The sequence below is a fragment of the Leuresthes tenuis genome, unplaced genomic scaffold, assembly GCF_036924035.1.
Source record: "Leuresthes tenuis unplaced genomic scaffold, fLeuTen1.0.hap1 SCAF_7, whole genome shotgun sequence".
Taxonomy (NCBI): domain Eukaryota; kingdom Metazoa; phylum Chordata; class Actinopteri; order Atheriniformes; family Atherinopsidae; genus Leuresthes; species Leuresthes tenuis.
Window position 1 is genome coordinate 165,034 of NW_027325361.1, and position 24,126 is coordinate 189,159.

At 48.3% G+C, this 24,126-nt stretch overlaps 2 protein-coding genes across 4 annotated transcripts; both read right to left on the minus strand.

The window, feature by feature from the left end:
* Window positions 1–500: 500 nt before the first annotated feature.
* On the minus strand, window positions 501–13,061 carry med16 (mediator complex subunit 16). Of its 3 annotated transcripts, none has more exons than XM_072388804.1 (16): window positions 13,015–13,061; window positions 6,217–6,390; window positions 6,040–6,147; window positions 5,783–5,952; window positions 5,417–5,698; window positions 5,191–5,340; window positions 4,945–5,050; window positions 4,721–4,876; window positions 4,071–4,285; window positions 3,439–3,645; window positions 2,591–2,801; window positions 2,389–2,522; window positions 1,294–1,486; window positions 1,004–1,220; window positions 849–932; window positions 501–747 (listed from the first exon to the last, which is right to left on the minus strand). In XM_072388804.1, the coding sequence occupies exons 2-16, from the start codon at window positions 6,353–6,355 to the stop codon at window positions 621–623; spliced, it is 2,499 nt and encodes an 832-aa protein (XP_072244905.1). In that variant the 5' UTR covers window positions 6,356–6,390; window positions 13,015–13,061; the 3' UTR covers window positions 501–620. The 3 variants fall into 3 exon arrangements, with proteins under 3 accessions (XP_072244905.1, XP_072244907.1, XP_072244906.1); XM_072388806.1 differs by lacking the exon at window positions 13,015–13,061 and adding an exon at window positions 7,030–7,231 and having other exon boundaries at window positions 6,217–6,377; XM_072388805.1 differs by lacking the exon at window positions 13,015–13,061 and adding an exon at window positions 7,030–7,231.
* A 5-nt stretch (window positions 13,062–13,066) lies between these two features.
* On the minus strand, window positions 13,067–23,630 carry misp (mitotic spindle positioning). Its single transcript, XM_072388808.1, has 5 exons — window positions 23,565–23,630; window positions 18,593–20,522; window positions 16,776–17,002; window positions 16,622–16,660; window positions 13,067–13,498 (listed from the first exon to the last, which is right to left on the minus strand). Exons 2-5 carry the CDS (start codon window positions 20,418–20,420, stop codon window positions 13,409–13,411), a joined length of 2,184 nt encoding a protein of 727 aa, XP_072244909.1. The 5' UTR covers window positions 20,421–20,522; window positions 23,565–23,630; the 3' UTR covers window positions 13,067–13,408.
* Between the last annotated feature and the right edge of the window lie 496 nt (window positions 23,631–24,126).

Here is a 24,126-nt window from a genome sequence, read left to right on the forward strand (position 1 = left end):
CCCCCTCCCAGCTGACTCCTGGGGTGAGCTGGTTCAGCTTTGGACTGAAACGGTTTATTTATTTTAAACGAAATACATTTAATTAGTCCCTAATTTATTGTTAGAGACACTTTTCATCATACAAACCTAAATGTTTCAGTATTCATTTCGGTGCTCCACAGCGATGGACGGGGACCAAAAACGGCCCAAATAGTGAGGGTTCTACTTCTCTGCTTTCCATCTTTCTGTGGACAGTCTTCTTCGTTGGTTTTTAGGCCTCTGGAATAACGACTGTCCGATCAGCGCCACCTGCTGGTAGTTTACAGACTGAACATTCTGGTTCCTGAACAGCGCCGACAGCCGTTCTGGACTTTTCCAGAACCCACAGATGACCAGTCCACCCCTGGTGCTACATGCAGAACGGCTCAGATTATCGGCTCAGAAAACGTGCACAACACACACGTGCACGACACACGTGCACGACAGAAACGTGCACGAGCCTCAGAAAATGACGGAGCTCCTTCACATTGTTCAGTTTTATTAGAAAACAGATTCTATTTACAGAAGAAACTTTAAGCAACGTGTTCATTTTGGCTCATTCAGAACCAGAACCAGAACCAGAACCAGAACCCAAAGCGGGCTCAGGTGAGCGAGGACGGGATCCTCCTCCACAGACCTCCACACAGACAGTTCTTGATCCAGCGCTGCTCCCACTGCTTCATGGCGTTGGTCTTGTTGGGAGATCGCAGCATCGTCACACAGCCGCACCTGAAGGAGGCGGAGTTTCACTGAAACCTTTCATCTCATCAGCAGATCCGATTGTTCAAACCCGGGACAGACAGCAGTGACATCACTTCCTGCGGACTCACCTGGTGCAGGCTTTACTCTCCTCGGTGGGACTCACTCCCATGTGAACGCAGCGCAGGTTGTCCATCTTCTGAGAGCCGGGGCTCCTGAACACAGACACACATCAGTCCACCTGCAGCACGTGCACGGACAGCAGTGACAGACAGGCGTGCGTTACCTGGTGAACACCTCCAGGGGGGCGGGGCCTCCCGCTCCAGGTAAAGACGAGGCTTTCCCAAACTGCAGCCTGAGAGGGTGTTTTCCCTGCAGCTTCACAATGACGCCATCGTTCACGGGCAGCCAGTCCATGCTGGGAACCAGCAGCTGACTGGGCAGCAGGCAGCACTCGTCTATGAGGCTCTCATCTGGCTCCTGGGGGGGGCTGTCATCCCGGGCTGGGAAGAAGGAGCCAAGTTACAGCTGCTGATCATGAACAGCAGGACTCAGGATGTCAGAGTGTGTTCTTACAGCAGAGCCACAGCTTGGTGAGCAGCCTGAACAGCAGCAGCATGCTGTCCTGGTTGTCCGAGGTGGCGGTGAAGGTGGGCAGACAGCCAGGCTTCAGCAGACCCCAGATCCTGATCATCACCAGCATCTCTCTCAGCATCCCCAATGATGCCCCGTCCCTCATGAAGCCGAAACCTGGCCGGACCATGGAGCCCTGCGGTAAACAGGTCTGAGGTCAGCAACATTAAGGTTCCCCCCATGGACCTAATGTGAGATCTCTGGAGGATAAAATGGAGCTCGGAGCCCTGATGAGGACACAGCAGGAATATCAGGCAGAGACCGGGCTGCAGGAACAACTCTAACAGCTCTCTGCTCAGCTTTAAGACTATCCGGGCAGACAGAGACTGCAGACAGAGCGCTAACAGTAAAGGAGGAGGATCACAGAGCTGGTTAACAACAGATGGTGGAATCCTGGACCTGGCTGCAGGAACAGCTCTAACAGCTCTCTGCTCAGCTTTAAGACTATCCGGGCAGACAGAGACTGCAGACAGAGCGCTAACAGTAAAGGAGGAGGATCACAGAGCTGGTTAACAACAGATGGTGGAATCCTGGACCTGGCTGCAGGAACAGCTCTAACAGCTCTCTGCTCAGCTTTAAGACTATCCGGGCAGACAGAGACTGCAGACAGAGCGCTAACAGTAAAGGAGGAGGATCACAGAGCTGGTTAACAACAGATGGTGGAATCCTGGAGCGTCTCTGCAGCCCAGATGTTGAGCTGCTGGCTGTGAGTTTCTGTCCATGTTGTCTGCTGAGAGTTCACCTGAGTTACCTGCTGACGCTGTGTGTGACATCATCAGCTGAGTTGTTGCTAAGCAACAGAAACAACAGCCCCACCCACTGATGGAGACCTCTGAAGGTTTCTACCTTCCTCTCTGCTGCACTTCAGCTTCCTACATGTTTGGTTTTTATCTAATTTAGTAAATTGTTAATAACATTGATTACTGAACTGATTAATCAATGAGCCAATGGTCTGCTGGCAGTTTCATCAATAATAGTTGTGTCCACTTTAAACTCCCGTCATCATCAGCTGCGTGAACCTGAGGGGCCGCTGCTCACCTGGTTGGGCAGGTTGGCCAGGAGGTAAAGGACAAAGTCTCCCACCCACTGGATGAGCTGCTGCAGGGACTGAAGGGGGGGGCCGTCCAACACAAACTCCTCAGTCTTCAGATTGATCATCACCTTATCAATATCTGAGGAAACACACAGCGATCAGAAGCATTCCCCCCCGATGAGCAGTAAACCCTGACTGAGGTCTCACCTGTGTCCGTGTTCTTGGCACAGATCTCCGCCAGCCGGTCCCCTGGACTCTTGTCAGGCGTGTTGAGAACATGCGGCCTCAGCAGCGACTTTAAGGTGGAGCTGATGGCGATCAGCAGCAGCTTGGCGTGAAAGTCACATGCTCGAGCCGCTGTTGCAGTGGAGAGTTTACAGAGAGACGCCTTCACAGCAACGATGCGTGTTGCCAGCACCTGAAACGGACAGATCAGGGTTCAACAGCCAGTTCATAAACCTAAAAAAATCTGTTGTCATTTAATTAAACACCACAGAGGCACATCCAATCAGATGGATCCAATCAGATGGATCCAATCAGATGGATCCGATCCAATCAGATGGATCCAGTCAGATGGATCCGATCCAGTCAGATGGATCCAGTCAGATGGATCCAGTCAGACGGATCCAGTCAGACGGATCCAATCAGACGGATCCAATCAGATGGATCCAATCCAATCAGATGGATCCAATCAGATGGATCCAGTCAGATGGATCCAATCAGATGGATCCAATCAGATGGATCCGATCCAATCAGATGGATCCAATCAGATGGATCCGATCCAATCAGATGGATCCAATCAGACGGATCCAGTCAGATGGATCCAATCAGACGGATCCAGTCAGACGGATCCAGTCAGACGGATCCAATCAGATGGATCCAATCAGATGGATCCAGTCAGATGGATCCAGTCAGACGGATCCAGTCAGATGGATCCAATCAGATGGATCCAATCAGATGGATCCAATCAGATGGATCCAGTCAGATGGATCCAGTCAGATGGATCCATCTCTTGGGCAGGTGATGGTCCTCAGCTCTCGGCACGCCTTACTGACCTGCTGCAGCGCCTGGTTCTGCCTCATGTACTCCTCGTGCAGCTTCTCCACCAGGTTGTGCACCATGCTTGGCTGCACATGCAGCAGCACATCCCACCAGTCATAGCCCGTCACCATGCAGTACTCCAGCAGGAACAGCAGGTGGCGCAGCGTCGTGTTCATCTCCAGCACCTGGCCCATGGAGGGCGACACCCGCAGCATGTGGAGCTGAGGAGCAAACAACCAGCAGGTGTTACCAGTGCCCAGCCAGGTGTTATCAGTGCCCAGCCAGGTGTCACCAGTGCCCAGCCAGGTGTCACCAGTGCCCAGCCAGGTGTCACCAGTGCCCAGCCAGGTGTCACCAGAGCCCAGCCAGGTGTCATCACTGCCCAGCCAGGTGTCACCAGTGCCCAGCCAGGTGTCATCACTGCCCAGCCAGGTGTCACCAGTGCCCAGCCAGGTGTCACCAGTGCCCATCCAGGTGTCACCAGTGCCCAGCCAGGTGTTACCAGTGCCCAGCCAGGTGTCATCAGTGCCCAGCCAGGTGTTATCAGTGCCCAGCCAGGTGTCACCAGTGCCCAGGTGTGCTCCTGGTTATTGCTTTACGATAAGTCTTCAGACTCCGACACCAGAGTCCACCTTCGTATCCTCACCTTGCCGTGGTTGTCGACTCCAGCCAGTGCCAATGAGGTCCAGGAGAATTGGAGGGCTTTGAAGTGGAGGGCGGGGCCTGCAGCTCTTTGGCGTTTGATGGCGGCCTCGTCTCCGGGCCGTTGAGCGGAGGAGGAGCCGTAGAAAACCCCCATGGTGTGGAGGGACAGGCGGTGGAGAATCTGAATGCTGCCATCATGAAAGGCCAGGGCCAGACCTGAAAACACACGTGATCCCGGGTCAGAACCGAAGTTTCTCTGGTTCACACGCAGAACCGGTTCTGAACACAAGGGTCTCAGTTCTTCTAAGAACAAACTGTTCATCTAAAAAGTTACTTTCAGTCCGACAGGTGTGAATCTGAGGCCCACCTGAACAGAACCGGTCCTACAGAGGTTCTTTTCCATTACACCAGATGAGTTCTGACCCGCCTCAGGTCTAAAGCTTCGGATTCTGATGCTGAGCTTCTAACCTCATCAGAACTTATTATCTTTAAGGTTATGACAGATTTACTGACGCCCTCACGGCGGCGCTGTGATGCCTTTACAAACCTGCTGGGGTTTAGTTCTGAGCCCATTTATTTCACCTGTCAGGTGAGCTGGGAGCCCATCGCTCTGAAACAGGAAAAGCTTTCTGATCAGGGAGTTCTGCTCACCGAGCCCAGGGCAGAACTTGGTGTCCGACGCCACCTTCAGGTCGGTGTTGGAGATGGAGATGGGCAGTTTGGGTAGAGCCACAGACGATACCCGCTCCAGATCCCCGGTGGTCGTCAGGATCCTCCACTTCAGGATAGTTGGCTGCTTCTCCCCGACTGCAGAGGTCAGAGGTCAGAGGTCAGAGGCTCAGACTCAGAACAGCTGATCTGGTTGAGTTTCTTACCAACTGGCGACCGGTGCTGAAAGATGTTGTTGACAGGAAGGCCCTCCTTCCTCAGAGACCAACACTCCACGATGCTGCCGCTCTGGTTGGACGCGCACAGCAGAACCTGAAACGGACGACCTGTGAGAGCCCAGCTCCTCGGGTGGCACCGTAAGTTCTGGTTCTACTGGTTCTGCTGGTTCTTCTGGTTCTACTGGTTCTGCTGGTTCTACTGGTTCTACTGGTTCTGCTGGTTCTGCTGGTTACCTGCTCGGAGTTCTCTCTGGTCAGGAACTTGAGGTGTGTGACGGCGGGGTACTTCTCCCTCCTCATCGGGTCGGTGGTGCAGCGCAGGAACAGCGACGGGAGCAGCTCCGTGTCGATGCGGCACTTCTCGCTGACCACACTCACCACCACCTGCACGCAGAGCCGGACGGGTTTCAGTGCAACAGGTAAGGTAACCGCGGTGACCGCTCGCCAGTGCGGCGCTGACCTTGTAGAACTGTACGGGGGAGGAACTGCTGCCGTCGGTAGCCGCCACCACGATGTTCCCTCCTCCGGTGAAGGCGATGTCGGCCAACGCCACGCGTCCTCTCAGCCGACACAGACTCTCGCTCGCTGTCAGGAGAGCGCCGCCGGGCTTCAGCAGGGACACGGTGACTAAACCGCTCACTGTCACCGCCAACCAGCCCTCCATCGGCTTCCCGCCGAACAGCGTCAGAGACGGAGAGAACTTCACCCGGGAGAACTTCTCGCCGAAGTTGGTGGAACCCGACTGAAGCCAGAGGAGATGAAGTGTCAGTTACTCAACTGCAGTGGAGAGCAGGGCTTACCGTGCACGTGCACGTGCACGTCTTACCATCTCCACGTGCAGCGCCAGCTTGACCCCGTTGTGGAGCCAGCTCAGGGCGATGATGGGGTCGCCGTCCACAGAGCTGGACAGGACACTCTCCCAGCTGTTCACCAGGTGATCGGACATGGACCAACATTTGATCTGTCCGTCGCCGTCCGCCGACAGCAGCCGCGACCCTACGCACGCGCACGTGCACGCACACACACACACACAGCATTACTACACACACACAGCCTCAGGTTACGGACAGGTGCAAAACTCACCTGACTGGTCCCACTCCAGGCAGGAGATGACCTCACTGTGTCCGGAGTTGATGGAGAACACGTCCCAGGGGTGCTCCGAGTCGATGATGTGGATCATGTGACTGACATCTGCAACAGAGACAGTCAGCTGAGGGACCCAGGGGCTACGTGCGCGCGTGCGTGTGATCGTGCACGTACCCTTGTCATCGCTGTCGTTCTTCAGGTCCGTGGTGAAGGCCACGAGGTTCCGGCAGGACCAGGCGCAGACCAGCGGGATGGACGGGCAGTGCGTGCTCTTTGGTTGCTTCTCCCACTCACACACATAGGCCAACTCCATGATTTAACCACAGAAGAAGAGGCTGCACACCTCACCTGGAAACCATCAGTTCAATCATTTTGATCATTCCAAATGCTTTCAGACGGAGAGCAGGTAAATCAATCCTAGGACTCAGAATCATTTAAAATATGTCGCTCATTAATGTTCATGTTAGAAGACAAATGGATCAACAGAAAGAAAAAACTTGACAGAAACACAGAAACATCCACGACAAACACTTAAAGGTTACAGAGATCAATATCTTTCTCTGAACTTAGTTCAACTCGTTTTAAATCTTTAATCCAGAAATTATTAAATTAACACGTTTATCATTTATAATATTTTTGTCTATTAGTGTGAGGATGAAAACATTAAGGAGACTGTATTTAATTATCAGGATAAAGCAGAATCCAGGAGATGGAGCGTTTAATTCTGCTGTTTTATATCGTTTCTCCATCCGAACTCCCTTTAAAAATCGCCGAATTTAGGAACATTTCTGTCCTTTAGTGTGATTTAATCTGAAAACCCGTAAAAAGCTCCAGCTCTGAGGACAAAAACTCGAATTGACCGAGACTTAAGATTAATTTTAGTTCCGTGAACTTTAAGTTAAGAACAATACTTCTTCAGGGATAATTCATAAAAACAAATAACGAGCAGCCCGTTGATCTGTTGCTAAGCCGCTCACGTTAGCTCACCTTGTTTTCTGCTCCAGTGATGAAGTTAAAAAAATCAAACGTGCGGCTATTTGTTAAAAACGACAAACAGAAATGTAAAATTAGCTCATGAACTGAAATAGGGTCAGTTTCCGCTTTGTAAGTGCAGCTTTATTCATTTAACGGTGTTAGCAAACAAACCGCTCCCGGCTCCTTCACTTCCACAATGTGTTCTTCTTCTTCTTTGGTTTTTAATGGCAGCTGCCATCCTTGGTGTTGCATATGCCGCCATCTACTGGACCAGATTTATTTTAATTATTTCAGTAGTTACTAGGAATCCTTTTGTTATTCTCCTCCCTTTAGATTTAGCAGATTACATTCTGTTATTCCTGCCCTCTGCAGCCCTATCTTCATTATTTCCCTCTCCCTTCCATATCTGGAACATGCTATCATCACATGTTCCACTGTCTCCCTTCCATATCTGGGACATGCTATCATCACATGTTCCACTGTCTCCCTTCCATATCTGGGACATGCTATCATCACATGTTCCACTGTCTCCCTTCCATATCTGGAACATGCTATCATCACATGTTCCACTGTCTCCCTTCCATATCTGGAACATGCTATCATCACATGTTCCACTGTCTCCCTTCCATATCTGGAACATGCTATCATCACATGTTCCACTGTCTCCCTTCCATATCTGGGACATGCTATCATCACATGTTCCACTGTCTCCCTTCCATATCTGGAACATGCTATCATCACATGTTCCACTGTCTCCCTTCCATATCTGGGACATGCTATCATCACATGTTCCACTGTCTCCCTTCCATATCTGGAACATGCTATCATCACATGTTCCACTGTCTCCCTTCCATATCTGGGACATGCTATCATCACATGTTCCACTGTCTCCCTTCCATATCTGGGACATGCTATCATCACATGTTCCACTGTCTCCTTTCCATATCTGGAACATGCTATCATCACATGTTCCACTGTCTCCCTTCCATATCTGGGACATGCTATCATCACATGTTCCACTGTCTCCCTTCCATATCTGGGACATGCTATCATCACATGTTCCACTGTCTCCCTTCCATATCTGGGACATGCTATCATTACATGTTCCACTGTCTCCCTTCCATATCTGGAACATGCTATCATCACATGTTCCACTGTCTCCCTTCCATATCTGGAACATGCTATCATCACATGTTCCACTGTCTCCCTTCCATATCTGGAACATGCTATCATCACATGTTCCACTGTCTCCCTTCCATATCTGGGACATGCTATCATCACATGTTCCACTGTCTCCCTTCCATATCTGGGACATGCTATCATTACATGTTCCACTGTCTCCTTTCCATATCTGGGACATGCTATCATCACATGTTCCACTGTCTCCCTTCCATATCTGGGACATGCTATCATCACATGTTCCACTGTCTCCTTTCCATATCTGGGACATGCTATCATCACATGTTCCACTGTCTCCTTTCCATATCTGGGACATGCTATCATCACATGTTCCACTGTCTCCCTTCCATATCTGGAACATGCTATCATCACATGTTCCACTGTCTCCCTTCCATATCTGGGACATGCTATCATCACATGTTCCACTGTCTCCCTTCCATATCTGGAACATGCTATCATCACATGTTCCACTGTCTCCCTTCCATATCTGGAACATGCTATCATCACATGTTCCACTGTCTCCCTTCCATATCTGGAACATGCTATCATCACATGTTCCACTGTCTCCTTTCCATATCTGGAACATGCTATCATCACATGTTCCACTGTCTCCCTTCCATATCTGGGACATGCTATCATCACATGTTCCACTGTCTCCCTTCCATATCTGGGACATGCTATCATCACATGTTCCACTGTCTCCCTTCCATATCTGGAACATGCTATCATCACATGTTCCACTGTCTCCCTTCCATATCTGGAACATGCTATCATCACATGTTCCACTGTCTCCCTTCCATATCTGGAACATGCTATCATCACATGTTCCACTGTCTCCTTTCCATATCTGGAACATGCTATCATCACATGTTCCACTGTCTCCCTTCCATATCTGGGACATGCTATCATCACATGTTCCACTGTCTCCCTTCCATATCTGGAACATGCTATCATCACATGTTCCACTGTCTCCCTTCCATATCTGGGACATGCTATCATCACATGTTCCACTGTCTCCCTTCCATATCTGGGACATGCTATCATCACATGTTCCACTGTCTCCCTTCCATATCTGGGACATGCTATCATCACATGTTCCACTGTCTCCCTTCCATATCTGGAACATGCTATCATCACATGTTCCACTGTCTCCCTTCCATATCTGGGACATGCTATCATCACATGTTCCACTGTCTCCCTTCCATATCTGGAACATGCTATCATCACATGTTCCACTGTCTCCCTTCCATATCTGGGACATGCTATCATCACATGTTCCACTGTCTCCCTTCCATATCTGGAACATGCTATCATCACATGTTCCACTGTCTCCCTTCCATATCTGGGACATGCTATCATCACATGTTCCACTGTCTCCCTTCCATATCTGGGACATGCTATCATCACATGTTCCACTGTCTCCCTTCCATATCTGGGACATGCTATCATCACATGTTCCACTGTCTCCCTTCCATATCTGGGACATGCTATCATCACATGTTCCACTGTCTCCCTTCCATATCTGGGACATGCTATCATCACATGTTCCACTGTCTCCCTTCCATATCTGGGACATGCTATCATCACATGTTCCACTGTCTCCTTTCCATATCTGGAACATGCTATCATCACATGTTCCACTGTCTCCCTTCCATATCTGGAACATGCTATCATCACATGTTCCACTGTCTCCCTTCCATATCTGGAACATGCTATCATCACATGTTCCACTGTCTCCCTTCCATATCTGGGACATGCTATCATCACATGTTCCACTGTCACCTTTCCATATCTGGGACATGCTATCATCACATGTTCCACTGTCTCCCTTCCATATCTGGGACATGCTATCATCACATGTTCCACTGTCTCCTTTCCATATCTGGAACATGCTATCATCACATGTTCCACTGTCTCCCTTCCATATCTGGGACATGCTATCATCACATGTTCCACTGTCTCCTTTCCATATCTGGGACATGCTATCATCACATGTTCCACTGTCTCCCTTCCATATCTGGGACATGCTATCATCACATGTTCCACTGTCTCCCTTCCATATCTGGGACATGCTATCATCACATGTTCCACTGTCTCCCTTCCATATCTGGAACATGCTATCATCACATGTTCCACTGTCTCCCTTCCATATCTGGGACATGCTATCATCACATGTTCCACTGTCTCCTTTCCATATCTGGGACATGCTATCATCACATGTTCCACTGTCTCCTTTCCATATCTGGGACATGCTATCATCACATGTTCCACTGTCTCCCTTCCATATCTGGGACATGCTATCATCACATGTTCCACTGTCTCCCTTCCATATCTGGGACATGCTATCATCACATGTTCCACTGTCTCCCTTCCATATCTGGGACATGCTATCATCACATGTTCCACTGTCTCCCTTCCATATCTGGGACATGCTATCATCACATGTTCCACTGTCTCCTTTCCATATCTGGGACATGCTATCATCACATGTTCCACTGTCTCCCTTCCATATCTGGGACATGCTATCATCACATGTTCCACTGTCTCCCTTCCATATCTGGGACATGCTATCATCACATGTTCCACTGTCTCCCTTCCATATCTGGGACATGCTATCATCACATGTTCCACTGTCTCCTTTCCATATCTGGGACATGCTATCATCACATGTTCCACTGTCTCCCTTCCATATCTGGGACATGCTATCATCACATGTTCCACTGTCTCCCCCCACAGCTACACTGCCCAGTTGGATGTTTCCCCCTTATCTTAAGTGTATTATTCGGTTTACAATCCTAGTCGTATCCTGCTCATAATGACTTGTTCTGTTCTGTCCATAACACCCTGCCTCTCCCGCTACACTTTGTAATTTATATGAATGTCTTCCTTTTTCCTGATTCTTCCAATATTGATTCCACTGATTGTTTATTTCTTTCCATACTAAACTTTTCCATTCTGTTTTTGATAATTTTACTTTCATTTCCACTACTTCTTTCTTTACTGCCTCCTTAGCAGCTTTGTCTGCTTTTTCATTTCCTTTTATTCCTACATGCGCTGGTACCCACATGAACACTATTTCCCTCCCCTGAACCTGAAGGGTTCATAGCTCAGAGTTCAGTGGCTGAACAAAGAAAAAACACATTCCTCTGAAAATGCTCAGGAACAAGGACTGAAGATGAGGGAAAAAGCAGAAAATGTCCAAAGAAAAACTGTGAAAGAGCTTCAGAAAGCTGCAGAACTGTTGATTGGGAAACTTTAAAAGATAATAAGAAAGTCTGGAGACAGGCTACCAGACTCATCTAAGTTTGCAGAAGCCGCTCAACACTGATTTTTTAATTTTTTTAACATAACTGTTATTGATTCGTTTCATTTAAAATATTTTGTTTGTTTTAGGATTAATTAAGTATTATTTCATTCAATCTTCTTCTCAACCTTATTTGTGAAGGTCAACACAGTGGTTAAAGCCAGCAAAGTTAAACCTGTTACTGTAACAACAAAACCTCCCACTTCAGCAGGATTTTCTTCAGGTCCCATGCAGACATGATCCAGCACTAGCGTTTGCTGATAACTTTCTCACTTATTTTCAAATCTGGTCACTTCTGGCCCCATAAGACACATCTAGGCTTTAAAGGTGACATATTGTGTAAAACTCCTTCTTCCTGTTCCTGGGAGCATATATCAGGGCGTCTGAGGTCACCAGCAGCTGTAAAACTCTCCAAAAACACAACCCTGGGATTTATTTAGTTCCCTTTGTTTGAAAGTTCCTCATTTAACGAGCCGTTCTGATTTTCATTTCTAAACTACGTCACTCCTTAAGTTGGCCCCGCCTCCTCTGATAAGCCCCGCCCACTCACATTAAAGATGGAGGTCTCCAGGTCCAACTGTTTAATGAGGTTAATATATCCAAAATGTTTAAACGCAGTAATTAACGGTTCACATGCATTACTACGAGTTACGCTGTGCACATCTCTGGCATTACTGTTGATGAGAAAGCATTGTTTGCTAGCATCTGCTGCTAACTTACAGCTAGCTGCTAACTTACAGCTACATGTTAACTTACAGCTACCTGCTAACTTACAGCTAACTGCTAACTTACAGCTAACTGCTAACTTACAGGTGCCTGCTAACTTACAGCTAACTGCTAACTTACAGCTAACTGCTAACTTACAGCTAACTGCTAACTCACAGCTAACTGCTAACTTACAGCTAACTGCTAACTCACAGCTAACTGCTAACTTACAGCTACCTGCTAACTCACAGCTAACTGCTAACTTACAGCTAACTGCTAACTTACAGCTAACTGCTAACTTACAGCTAACTGCTAACTTACAGCTACCTGCTAACTCACAGCTAACTGCTAACTTACAGCTACCTGCTAACTCACAGCTAACTGCTAACTTACAGCTACCTGCTAACTTACAGCTAGCTGCTAACTCACAGCTAACTGCTAACTTACAGTTAACTGCTAACTTACAGCTACCTGCTAACTTACAGCTAACTGCTAACTCACAGCTAACTGCTAACTTACAGTTAACTGCTAACTCACAGCTAACTGCTAACTCACAGCTAACTGCTAACTTACAAGGTACCTGCTAACTCACAGCTAACTGCTAACTTACAGCTACCTGCTAACTCACAGCTAACAGCTAACTGCTAACTTACAGCTACATGCTATCTGTGTCTATATGTATGGTTAGAGTTACCAAGCAACCCCGTGGGAAGCTGTTCCTGCAGCAGTTCCACTCCAACAGAAACACACAATCACCAGAAACTGAGAGACTGAAGAGGAAACAGTAAATCGCTCTGATTGCTACAAACCTGTGAAAAGAGCGAGTTTCATTTCCACAGACAGACAGCACGAAAGACTGAGGACAAAAAATTATTTTTATTCTTTTGCCACTTTTAGATGCATCAGCTTAATTTTATTGTGTCAAATTACACATCTGTGGATTAAACTGCTGCCCCACGCACTTGAAGTCTTTGAATGCAACACGTTGTCTATTTGAGGGCCTACTCAGCAGCTGCCAGCTGATTGGACGAGGCAAGAGCACACTGTCTGAAAGGGCCAATCAGAAGTAGCCTATTCTGGTTAAGCGTCCCATTGCAAAGCCATCTGAGACTCTGCTGGGAGAAAAAATGATCCAGTTGCTGAGCTAACTCCCCTTAGGATGCCCCCTGCCATCTGTCCTGCCAGGTTCGGTTCCTGCTGGTCTCACTTGTTCTCTTGATTTTCAAACACTCCGGCTTCCCAGAGCAGAGCTCGCTGGTTCTTATGACGAACGACTCGAGTCGAGTCCACGACCTGAAAAGTGACGAAAGATGCAAACAGAGACAAAGACGCCAGAGTGGAGGAGACAGAGAGAAGAATAGCAGTCAGTAGGAGTTAGTTCTTATAGTAATTTTGCTCACATGAATGAAGTTTCTGGTTTGGTTCTGATATCCAGGGTCGCGCCCTGAGATGGTCAGAGTGGGTATGAGCTGGTTTCTATGTCTGCTGCAGTTTTTAAAAGTTTCAAAACCACAAAACTCTTTCCGTCCATTTCTCCTGAGGAATGAGCTTCTTTTTGGCTTCACGCTGCAGGTCTAGATGCTGTTTGTTCGCTGTTCACTTTATTAAATGTGTCCTGACTTCGGACTGCTGTGTGAACCGCTCACGCTCCTGAAGTGACCCGCAGCGGGGGATCATTGATGACATCACGCCACGGTGTTTATGGAAACGTGCGGGAGCAGGGCGGCGCCCGTCAGAATGACGCCAAAGGCTGTTCAGACTGCGCTCGCATCAAAAAAATCAAATGTGTACCGATAAAGTAGCACATTTCAAAGTGGATTCCGATCAGAAAATGTCAGATTCAGTGGGACTCGGGCTGTTCCCGGTAAACAGAAACCTTCTTAAGTCCTTCTCAAGTTTCTGTCGAGCTAAAATCAACTCCAGAGCTGGACTGAGCTAGCAGCGAAAAGGGCCCTGCTGAGAGTCTAGGTCGGGATTGAACTTCCCCAAATTCCAGGCCAGGGAGTTGAATGAGGCTCAGAAACTGCAGCTGAGAGAAAAGAACCTTCTCGGACTGTTGCTCCTGACATGCTGGAAGTGTGACATACGGCTTCGGCCTCTGGTCTGCCTTCCTTCACCCACCCAAGCAGCTCACTACGGCATCACGAGGAGGTAAAGCTCGTTTTATCGTCGCCTCTCACAGCGCGGACGGCGCCTGGCGTCCGCCATGAAAAAGCGGCGCGGCACGGAGTCCTGGACCCGTCAAAAGGTGTGACTCAGCAAAGAAACGGAAACACAACGCACTGAAAAGTCCAATATTCTAAGTTCTACATCAGACTTTAACGCTGACAACACACCTGTTTCAACTTCTAAAACTTCTTCTTCTTCTTCACGTTTTTCGTTGTAGAGCAGTTAGCGGTAACCTTCACGAAGCGCCACTTTATATGGAGCAACCATACTGTGGGCTTTAGACTGAGAGATTTTTAACTTATGAAAAACATGAACAGGATTCAAATAGTTCAACCACGTATCTTTCAGCTCGTGTTATTTTCCGATACTAAAGTTTATCTGGTAACATTCACCTAAATGGTTTTCTGCAGCTACCTGCTAGCCTCTCTGCTTCTGATGAATACCACCTGTTTAAATCTGCCAACATTTTACTTTAGCTGAGCACATTTTGGATGCTGTGCATGATGCTCAGAAGGCCCTGTTGCTGGTTCTTTTGCACTTATTACTGAACTATGTGTTACTTTTGGATTCTCTGTTGTAGATTTAGACCAATCTCATTCTTGAAGGTGGATCTCAGATTAGTAAAGAATAGACACTTTATTGTCATTCAGAACATTAACTAATCAGTGCACATTGGGAACAAAATTGCGATGCATTCACTTGCTATCGGACTAGTATAATATAATAAGTTTATATACAGTATAAAAAGATATAAACAAATAAAGATCTGCCACTCCATCTTTAAAAGGTGGTACCCTTCATCATATTGTTGGACCAGAAGAAATATATGTCCCATTACACTAGACATAGCAGTATCCCTCGCTGCCATCGGGGTCAAATGGACGTGTCTTTGCAAGGCCATGAGCGTGTTTGGCAGTGACTGTATCTACCAGGAGAGAATGCTGTATTCTTCCCTGGTGTTTTCAGTCTCAACAAACAACTTACTGTTGTCTCGTTTCTCTCTTCAGTGAGAAGTCATGATTGAGCCTATAGCTATCTGTCTAAACTCAGACAAGGACTTTGAAGGCACCACCTGTTCCGATACAATTAAAGGAGTTTTATTATATGCAGATGACTTGCTCCTGTACAGAACAAATCGAGTTACTCACTGTTTCATATCGTGGAACAGTTTGATACGAAGTCAGTTACCAAAAAAACGTGTTTTTATCAATCAGTTCACTGGCGAAGTGCCTTTTAGGTCGGACAACTGATTTTCGGATATTCTAATCACAATAACTGACACAGTATGTCTGTGCAAACTAGTTACGTGTGGTTGGGAGTTTTTATCCGTGTGAAAAGCAGCTAATGTGCAAAAACTTCTGGATTATATTGTGATGTAAGCAACTCCAAACCAGTCAAGGTACACCTCCCAAAGAACAGCTGCACACTGCTCCCAGCCCTTTGTAGCTGGTGGGGGGCTATGAACCCCAAACAGAAGAAATTGATCTGTTTTATAACACCTTCTGTGGTCAGCTACCTCAGCACCCTAACAGATCCAGGATGGGGACGTGGCCTGAATGTGGAATTAACTGATCAGCAATAGAAACTGATCTGGTCTGGGAAACTTTCTGAAAGAGGGTTTTTTTTTCTTTTACTTGCTGTCACCAAAGCAGACTTTAGCCTGACCCACTGCCCTGCTGTTTAAAGGAGAGTCTTTATAATATGAAGCTTCTCACTTTCAGGCACATGGAAATAATGAACTCCTTTGGTTTATGTCCAGGCCTCTTTTTTTTGCCTTGCAGCAGCACTTTACCTCACGCTGGAGCTCAGGAGGAGGAGCAGTCACCCAGCAATCAGAAGGTCGGTGGTTTGGCTTCCCGGGCTACATGGAGCGTCCTTGGGCACTGACCGTGTGTGAGTGGCTGACTGTGGCATTTAGGGTTAGAAGCGCTTTGTGTGGTCAGTTAGAAAAGTCCATTTAGCATTTAATTTGACACTTTTTTCAGCCTTTGACAACACATTTCTGTGCTGTTTGAGTGTTTTTGTGCATGTGTGTGGTCTGAAAAAGTGGGTTCGGGGTTGGGCAGGACTGTTGATTTTAAAGTTTGTTTAAAACATTGTTGACAAAAACTAATAAATAAAATAGATTTTTGTTTAACTGAAGAAATGGGTTAGGGTTAAAGAAATGATGCGTTTTAAAGTGCAGCTTTCCAGGGAAACTGTGACATTATTCTGCAGGTGAGCTAGCATCAGAACCTCAAACCGTACCTCGTTGTTGATGTCGTCGACCAGCTGGATTCCTGCATACTAAAAAACAAACAGACAGATGTTGTTGTGACAAACTGAAACAGGAAGTGCTGCTCTTCGTGCTCATCCCCAGAAGGAGGAAGCTACCAATATAACAGCAGGAACGAAGACTCACTGAGCTCTCCTCCAGCTTCAGTTTGGCTCGATGTTCCTCGTAGTCCAGCAGCAGAGTCTCCGTCAGACCCCGGGGAGCAATGGGGCCCCTCCGGCCCCCCGCTGGGGAGCAGGAGGAGGCAGGAGCAGAGGAGGAGGGCCAGGGCTGAGCAGTGATGAAGGAGATGGAGGGCATGCGGGCAGCAAGACGAGAGGAGGAAGAGGACTGACTGACGGGTTTGTTGGAGGCTAAAGAACAAAAAACACGACTAAATAACTCTCAGAAATAACAAACGAGGTAAACACACAAAGAACTGTCATCCACATCTGAGCTGCCAATCAGAGGGCTTTGGAAACACCCCAGGAGGTAAAATTAAGATTCTCAGAGCAGAAGCAGAGAGAAACCTGAAAGGCATCTTCATGAATGATATGACTGATGAAGAGCTCTGAAACCAGCTCCTCTTCATCAGTAGCTGAACTGAAACCCTAACCCTAACAGCACCGCCACATCATCGGGCCACACTGTGAACTACAGCAGGTCTCAGGTCAGCAGAAAGGCATCTGGCAGCATGTTGGAGGCCGACTGAGGAGCTGGATGAGGAGAGCGGACCTCATGTTGGTAGCCTGTCGGGTTAAATCCTGTTACTGATTCACATAAAGTGAGAACGACTTCTCTCCCTGCTGGACTTTGGTTATTCCTCTCATTAAGTTACTCATTCTCTCTTTCTCTGGTTGATATGTGACAAATAGCAGCTTCTGCACCTGATCCATTTTACTTGGTCCGTTTGGACCCTGAACAGGTGGGACTACAGGCTCCTCCTCTCCACCTCCACTTACCTTAGAAAATAACATCTGTTCTAGCTCAGCATTCAACACCATCTCATCATGTAAATGAGAATCTGACTTCTGAGGGCTTAGGGTTAGAAACAGATCTCAGACGGTGGAGGATCACCTCCTCCTCTCTGCTGCTCTACAGCAGAGCCTCCCCTCAGTGCTCACTACCATCCGTCCACCCTCTCCTGTTTACTCAGGGGCAGGTTGGATGGCAACGAGCCAGACTTCCCTCTGGTGTCTCCACAACTCTTATTCAAGTCCAACATTAGCAGACCTGCAGTGGCTCTGGTCCAAATCTATAACTGAGCACAGACATGTGAGCAGCTGATTCATTCATTCATAAATAACTTTGTTTTTCTGGGAGTAGCACCCAGGATCATTATGTCTGTCGATCATTGTGAGCTGAAAGGTGCTGCTGTGGCATCACGCCTTATTTTATTATGGCATTATGGTCTTTTTATTGTGCTTTTATTGTTTCATTTCACCTGAAACTTTCAGCACCATGTTGCTCCCTTACTGGAACCCGACACCATGAGCTGATAAACAGAACCCACCAGAAACCTTCATCCTCCCTCAAAGTACTTACTGTTCTTTAATTGGTGGAAAAGTTGTCTTATTGACTGAATGTACTATAACTCTATATTAGATCAGCATTAACAGTTTGTTAGTAACACAGCAGTTCCCAGCTGCTGTCAGGGTTTTTTGCAGATGTTTTGAATATTTTACTTCATTTTATTCAAATGTGTCTGAAAATACTTGCCGGCTCAATAGGATTTTTGTTTGTGTGAGATTTAAATCTTTGACAATCATAAAACCTTCACTGGAGTTCTGAGTGGGAATCAAACCACTCAAATTCCACTCAGCCCCCTGAACCAAAGCTGTGATATCAGCCGGGATTTTGTGCTGTTCTGCCACATTCAGATTTGGTTTGGAACTCTAAGACTCAGTGTTACTACAGATGTGCAAACAGCTGGAAACTGATTTCAGCTGATAGGACTAACATACCTGTGTTTGTCGGAGGGTAGAACTGTCTGACGGCCATCTTAGATGCTTGTTCCACCAGAGGAACAGGAGAGAAGAGCGTTTCCTTCCTGGTCTCCCTCAGCTCTTGCTCCCGTCTCAGAGTGTCCTCGATGTCCTTCTCAATGTAATCTGGAGCTCTGGACTGCAGGCCAATGGATTCCAGGTTCTCCCTCCAGGACCAAGCATCTGTTTCAAGGCGAGACTTTGGCATTAAGGAAGCCGGAGAGGAGGAAGACTGGGAGGAAGAAGCTGATCGATCCTGGTAGAAACGTCTTGTACCCTGGATGTCCCGCTCACTGATGGAGGGGGTCGTAATCATGTGTTCTGCAGGGTGTCGATGAGGACAGCAAGGAGATGGAAAGACTTCATCTGTTCCAGATTCAGGTCTTTTCCTGGTCCATCCGTCCTCTTCTGGTGGGTCAGTCTTCACAGTATCCTGCTCCTGTGGAGAACCTCGTCTGCCTCCTTCAAGGAGTCCTCCCTGCTGCTGAGGTTCCTCCTTCCTCTGGTTCTCCCTTTGGATCTCTCTGTGGACGGTGAGGCCCACTTGTGTCTTTTCTTTGACTCTGACGGGCATCGTAGGCAGCTGTAAACGTTTGGTTTTGATTTCGACCATCTCTTCCTGAGCGTTGCTGTGTTTTAGGCCCCGAGAGCGCCGCAGGTTCTGCTCACGTTCCTGAGCTAACCGGATCTCCCTTTCGATGGGGGTTTCATATACAGCTGCAGACCTGAACAACTGGCTGTCTTTCTGCGTGCTGTTTCTGAACAGGCCGTCATCGTTGGTGTCGCTGCTGCCCACGGACAGCTCCTCCGGGCCAGAGTCCAGATCATCAAACACACTGCTCTGTCTGCTCAGACTGTCCTCCGCTAGGAACACCGTCACCTTCCTCTGAGGATCCGACTGGTCTTCTGCTGCTGATCTCGTTGTGCCGTCGCTCTCCTTCACACCACCGTCTATCAGCATCTTCCTGGAAATATACACGTCTGGTTCTGGCCGCAGTGTCGGGCTCAGGTTTGTCCTGGAGGACTTGACAGGACTGAGCATCGCTGCCAGCCGGTTCTGCTCCATCTTCAGAAACTTCTGTCGGGCTGCACTGAAGTTGATCTCCTCCTTATCAATAGTCCCGGGCTCAGCGGGGCGGGGAAGTTCTGGTCTGGATCTGATGGGACTGTAGCTCACACTGAAACCCTCTATCAGCCTCTTTGTGGACAGGCTCAGATCCAGAGTCTCCTCCGGGCTCTGTGGATCTGCTGGGTCCCTCTTGGGTGCCTGGCTGCGAATGATCTCCTGACGGAGCTGCTTCTCCTCCTCCTCGCCGACCACTTTGATGCCGTTGTTCTGATCCAGGCTGTACTGCACGTTTCCATTGCTCTCTGAGAACAGACTCTCTGGCTTCCTGCTGCTGCTGTAGGTCTGTAGTTTGAATCCCTTCTTCTCCTTCAGGGTGGCCAGTTGAGCCTGCCGCTGCGGTGAGACCATCCAGGCTTCATTCCGCTCAGCTTCAGGACTCGTGGGATCATCCACGAAGGAATAAAACCCACAGTGAGAGCCTGAGCTGCTGCTGGGGCTGCTGGGGCTGCTGGGGCGCCACTCATCGCCGCTGCTCCCGTCCGGCGACACCGCGACCTGCCGGGCCTGAACCAGGACACTTGGAGAGTGGTCGCTCTGCTGTGAGGTGACCTCACTGTGAGACACAGAGATGGAGTCCAGGTCGGGGAGGGGCGTCGGGCCGGCTATGGTGCGCAGGTCTGAGGGTTGCAGCAGAGGGGACAGAGGCTTCAGCACCCACCTCCTGGGGATGCTGTCCATGGCTGCAGGGGACACTGTGGAGCCAGGCAGGGGACGGCGATGAACCACGCTCTGAAAACTCCCAAGACTCAAAACATTATGGCGGTCACCTATCGAGAGCCTCTGAAATGACAGGTAAGAAAGGTCGTTTCCACAGCAACAACAGGAACAGAGAACACTCAATCATTGTGGGAACTATTGTTCACACAAAGCCCCCCCATTTACAGAGCTTTACCCCCCCGGGGACTAATTAAAGTCACATTCCAGACTTTAAGTTTCCTACAGTAAGTTTCTAACATTTCAGTTCCATCATGTAGAAATTACACTTTTTATCCACAATCCCCCTCATTTCAGGCTCATCTGGGGGTTCTGGGGGTTTTGGGGGTTTTGGGGGTTCTGGGGGTTCTGGGGGTTTTGGGGGTTCTGGGGGTTTTGGGGGTTTTGGGGGTTCTGGGGGTTCTGGGGGTTCTGGGGGTTTTGGGGGTTCTGGGGGTTCTGGGGGTTCTGTGGGTTTTGGGGGTTTTTGGGGGTACATTAAAGCAACCATGTTCAGTACTTTGCTGCATATCCTTTACACACAATGACTGTCTGAAGTGGCGATTGATGACATCACCAGGTGCTGAGTATCTTCTCAGGTGATGCTCTCTGAGCCGCTGCAGCCACCTTCAGCTCCTGCTGGTTCCGGGGTCTCGTCCCTTTAAGTTCCTCCCTGCCATCAGGTTCTTCGGGGTCCGGTCTGTCCAGAACACCTTTTTCCAGAACTCTGCAGCTCCTTTAAGGACTTTTTGCCAAACTGTGACGTGTCCATCCTGTTTCTGTGGCTAACTAGCGGTTAGCATGTAGCAGTGGCTGACTAGCGGTTAGCATGTAGCAGTGGCTAACTAGCGGTTAGCATGTAGCAGTGGCTAACTAGCGGTTAGCATGTAGCAGTGTAGCCTCTGTGCTTCTGTGCATGAAGTCTTCTGTGGACAGTCTGATATGTTGGACGGTCCTTTGAGGATTTTTCTGTCTTCCTTGGCTTAGCACTGATGATAATGGCTTCTTCCATCTTAAGGATCTTCCAGACAGCTGATGTTGGTGATCCTGTCTGTGATGGTTTATTCTGTTTTTTCAGCCTCATAAAAGCTTCCTTGACTTCCACCTGCACAGCTTTGAACAACTACAGAAACAAGCCGAGGTATCTTATCCGTGCAGCGATGCAGCAGCGAAACACACCTGGAACTGTCCCAAACACTATGGGGGGGGGGGGCTGTGGATAAAAAGGGTTGTAATGTCTGGAATGTGCACTGTAAAGGTGAAGCAGCGCTTTGATGTTAATCAGAGCCGATCGATCAGTGATAACACGGTTTATGGGTCATAAAGGAGGTCATGACATCTGTAACGATCAATCTGCTGCGAAGGACCGAAGAAAGCAGCCGGAAGTTTAATCCTCAAATTATTCTGAAGAGTCATAAAACAGCGGGTCGAAGGTTCAGATCCAGACTTGTTAAAGTCAGAGTTCAGAGATATAAGAGATTAAAACTTTCTCTCATTACTGTTGGTGTTTTCAGACAAACTCTTATATCTCTGTAATTTCATCCAAAGAGAGGAAAACAGCCCGAAAGCCCTCCCTGATCACAGTGATTGAACAGGCAGATTATCAGGTAGCTTCTGATCTGGGCTGACCGCCTCTGACTGTTCTGAATCAGCCCTTTTCCATAGCTGTTCAACCCTAACTTCTCACCTGCTATATAATGCACTACCAGCCTGTCACATGGTACACTAAAAACAGTTTCAGAGGCCGTAAAACAGATCAGCTGACATTGACCACGACGCTCTGCAGCCTGGAACCAGGAGCTGATGAAGCAAGCGAACGCCAGCTACCATCAGCGCTCTCATCACTGGATTTTCTGATCTGATGAGAATAAATGGAGCGCAAATTAAACTCCGTTTTGTCTCTTTTTCTGGCGAAGCAGCAGGAGTTTAGAAATAACTGTAGAACCTTTAGTTTAAACACGAAGTAAAGCTCACTTTTTAAACATTTATATAAGAGCTGTGACTGGCTCTAAACACAGAGGATTACCCAAAGCTGCTTTGTTTTTACTTGCTTTGCTTTTTGAGGGTAATATTGATTAATTTCTGATATATTGAAGGGTTGGATGCACACGCTTTAATCCAAACTGACTTATAACTGAGGAGCACAGTGGGGGGGGGGGCTACCCAGGGAAACATCACTGTGTAGGTTTGGGGCGGCTGAAGTGGGCCGTCCATCAGCTCAGATTTGTTGCCTTGTTTAATGGACTTCCAGGTGGTGAATGTGAAGCTGCTGCATTCAAGTCGTGTCTGAAATGGATCTTACTGAAACACTCAGAGTGTTGGATCTGAACCTTACTGAGACACTGAGGCACTCAGAGTGTTGGATCTGAATCTTACTGAAACACTCAGAGTGTTGGATCTGAATCTTACTGAGGCACTCAGAGTGTTGGATCTGAACACAATGAGCGAAGGGCTCTGGTTCTGGACTGGTTTTACTCTGGTTCTGCACTGGTTCTGGTCGGTTCAGCCAGCTCCTGTTGGAAGACTAAACATCTGGAGTAAAGTGTTTGAAGCTGCTTTGCAGGACAGAGGCTGACATGCAGACAGTTCCAGCTTCATCACAGCTGTTTCTCTGCAGCTGGAACATCATTTAAATCCGGAACAGTTTGGGTCCGTGTACGGCTCAGATGTTCTGACATTTAGAAGCAGTGTTTGTCACTGCTGCGTCCCGCTGAACATGAACACACCTCCCATGGAGGGGCAGCTGTTAGCCTCAGAGCTGCAGCTCAGTCTGAGAGCTTCTGATAAGCCGCCACTCCTGCAGAGAGGGCGCTGCTGCCGGCTGATAACCGCTGACTGTTTACCGGCAGAATCTACAGAAACGGGCACCCCGGAAACTCCAGGGATTCAGCTCAGAGTGACCAGCTGGTGTCTGCAGGACAAACCGAGCTACAGCGGTGTCACACGGGGAAATAAACGGTTCTGTTTCACCTTAAGTTCAGGAGAAATGAACTTTTGATCAATAAGAAACATTATTGAAGAGTCTAAAAGACTCAGAGGATCAGGAAGACAAACATCTCAGTTTCTTCTTCTTTCATTTTAAAATGATGATTTTTTATAAAAATGTTTGATTTAAAGCAGATTTCTTACCTCAGATCAGTTTCCTGTCAGCAGCACCAACAGACTGAAAAGGGGCTGACTGACGTGACAAAGGTCACTCTCTGCGCCCAGCGGAGGCCCCGCCCACACTATCAGGCCCGCCCACCCCCTGCATACGATCCTGTCGACTAATGGGGTCAGTCAGACACAGCAGAGGTGTGCTGTCAGCCTCAGTCCAGGTGCGTTTATCTGCAGCAGGTTCATTTACTTATGGAACCCTGAAGCTTCAGGAACCATCAGCAAACTGCCCTGAGCTGCTGCTGGCACCACAGAAACAACCGAGGGACACAGAGAAGCTTCCACAGATTCACCAGAGACAGATGCATGAGGTCTGGTAGTGACCACAGAGACCCTGAGCTCCACCAACAGATGAAACTGGGTCCTGCTGGGTCCACAGGGCCTGCGCCCCCTGCTGGACAAACAGCACAGCAGAAATGTAGCTGTTACATGTGACCCGGCGCCCCCTGCTGGACAAACAGCACAGTCAGAAATGTAGCTGTTACATGTGACCCGGCGCCCCCTGCTGGACAAACAGCACGGTCAGAAATGTAGC

Excerpts from the sequence above, each read along its gene's own strand:
- med16 (XM_072388804.1), bottom strand. The coding sequence starts at position 6,355 with ATGGAGTTGGCCTATGTGTGTGAGTGGGAGAAGCAACCAAAGAGCACG. Across the intron at positions 5,953-6,039 it reads CCTGGAGTGGGACCAGTCAG|GGTCGCGGCTGCTGTCGGCG; the intron begins GTGAGTTTTGCA and ends GCGCGTGCGTAG. Across the intron at positions 1,221-1,293 it reads CACCAAGCTGTGGCTCTGCT|CCCGGGATGACAGCCCCCCC; the intron begins GTAAGAACACAC and ends CCTTCTTCCCAG.
- misp (XM_072388808.1), bottom strand. The coding sequence starts at position 20,420 with ATGGACAGCATCCCCAGGAGGTGGGTGCTGAAGCCTCTGTCCCCTCTG. Across the intron at positions 17,003-18,592 it reads CTACCCTCCGACAAACACAG|CCTCCAACAAACCCGTCAGT; the intron begins GTATGTTAGTCC and ends TTTGTTCTTTAG. Across the intron at positions 13,499-16,621 it reads TCGACGACATCAACAACGAG|GTCGTGGACTCGACTCGAGT; the intron begins GTACGGTTTGAG and ends GTCACTTTTCAG.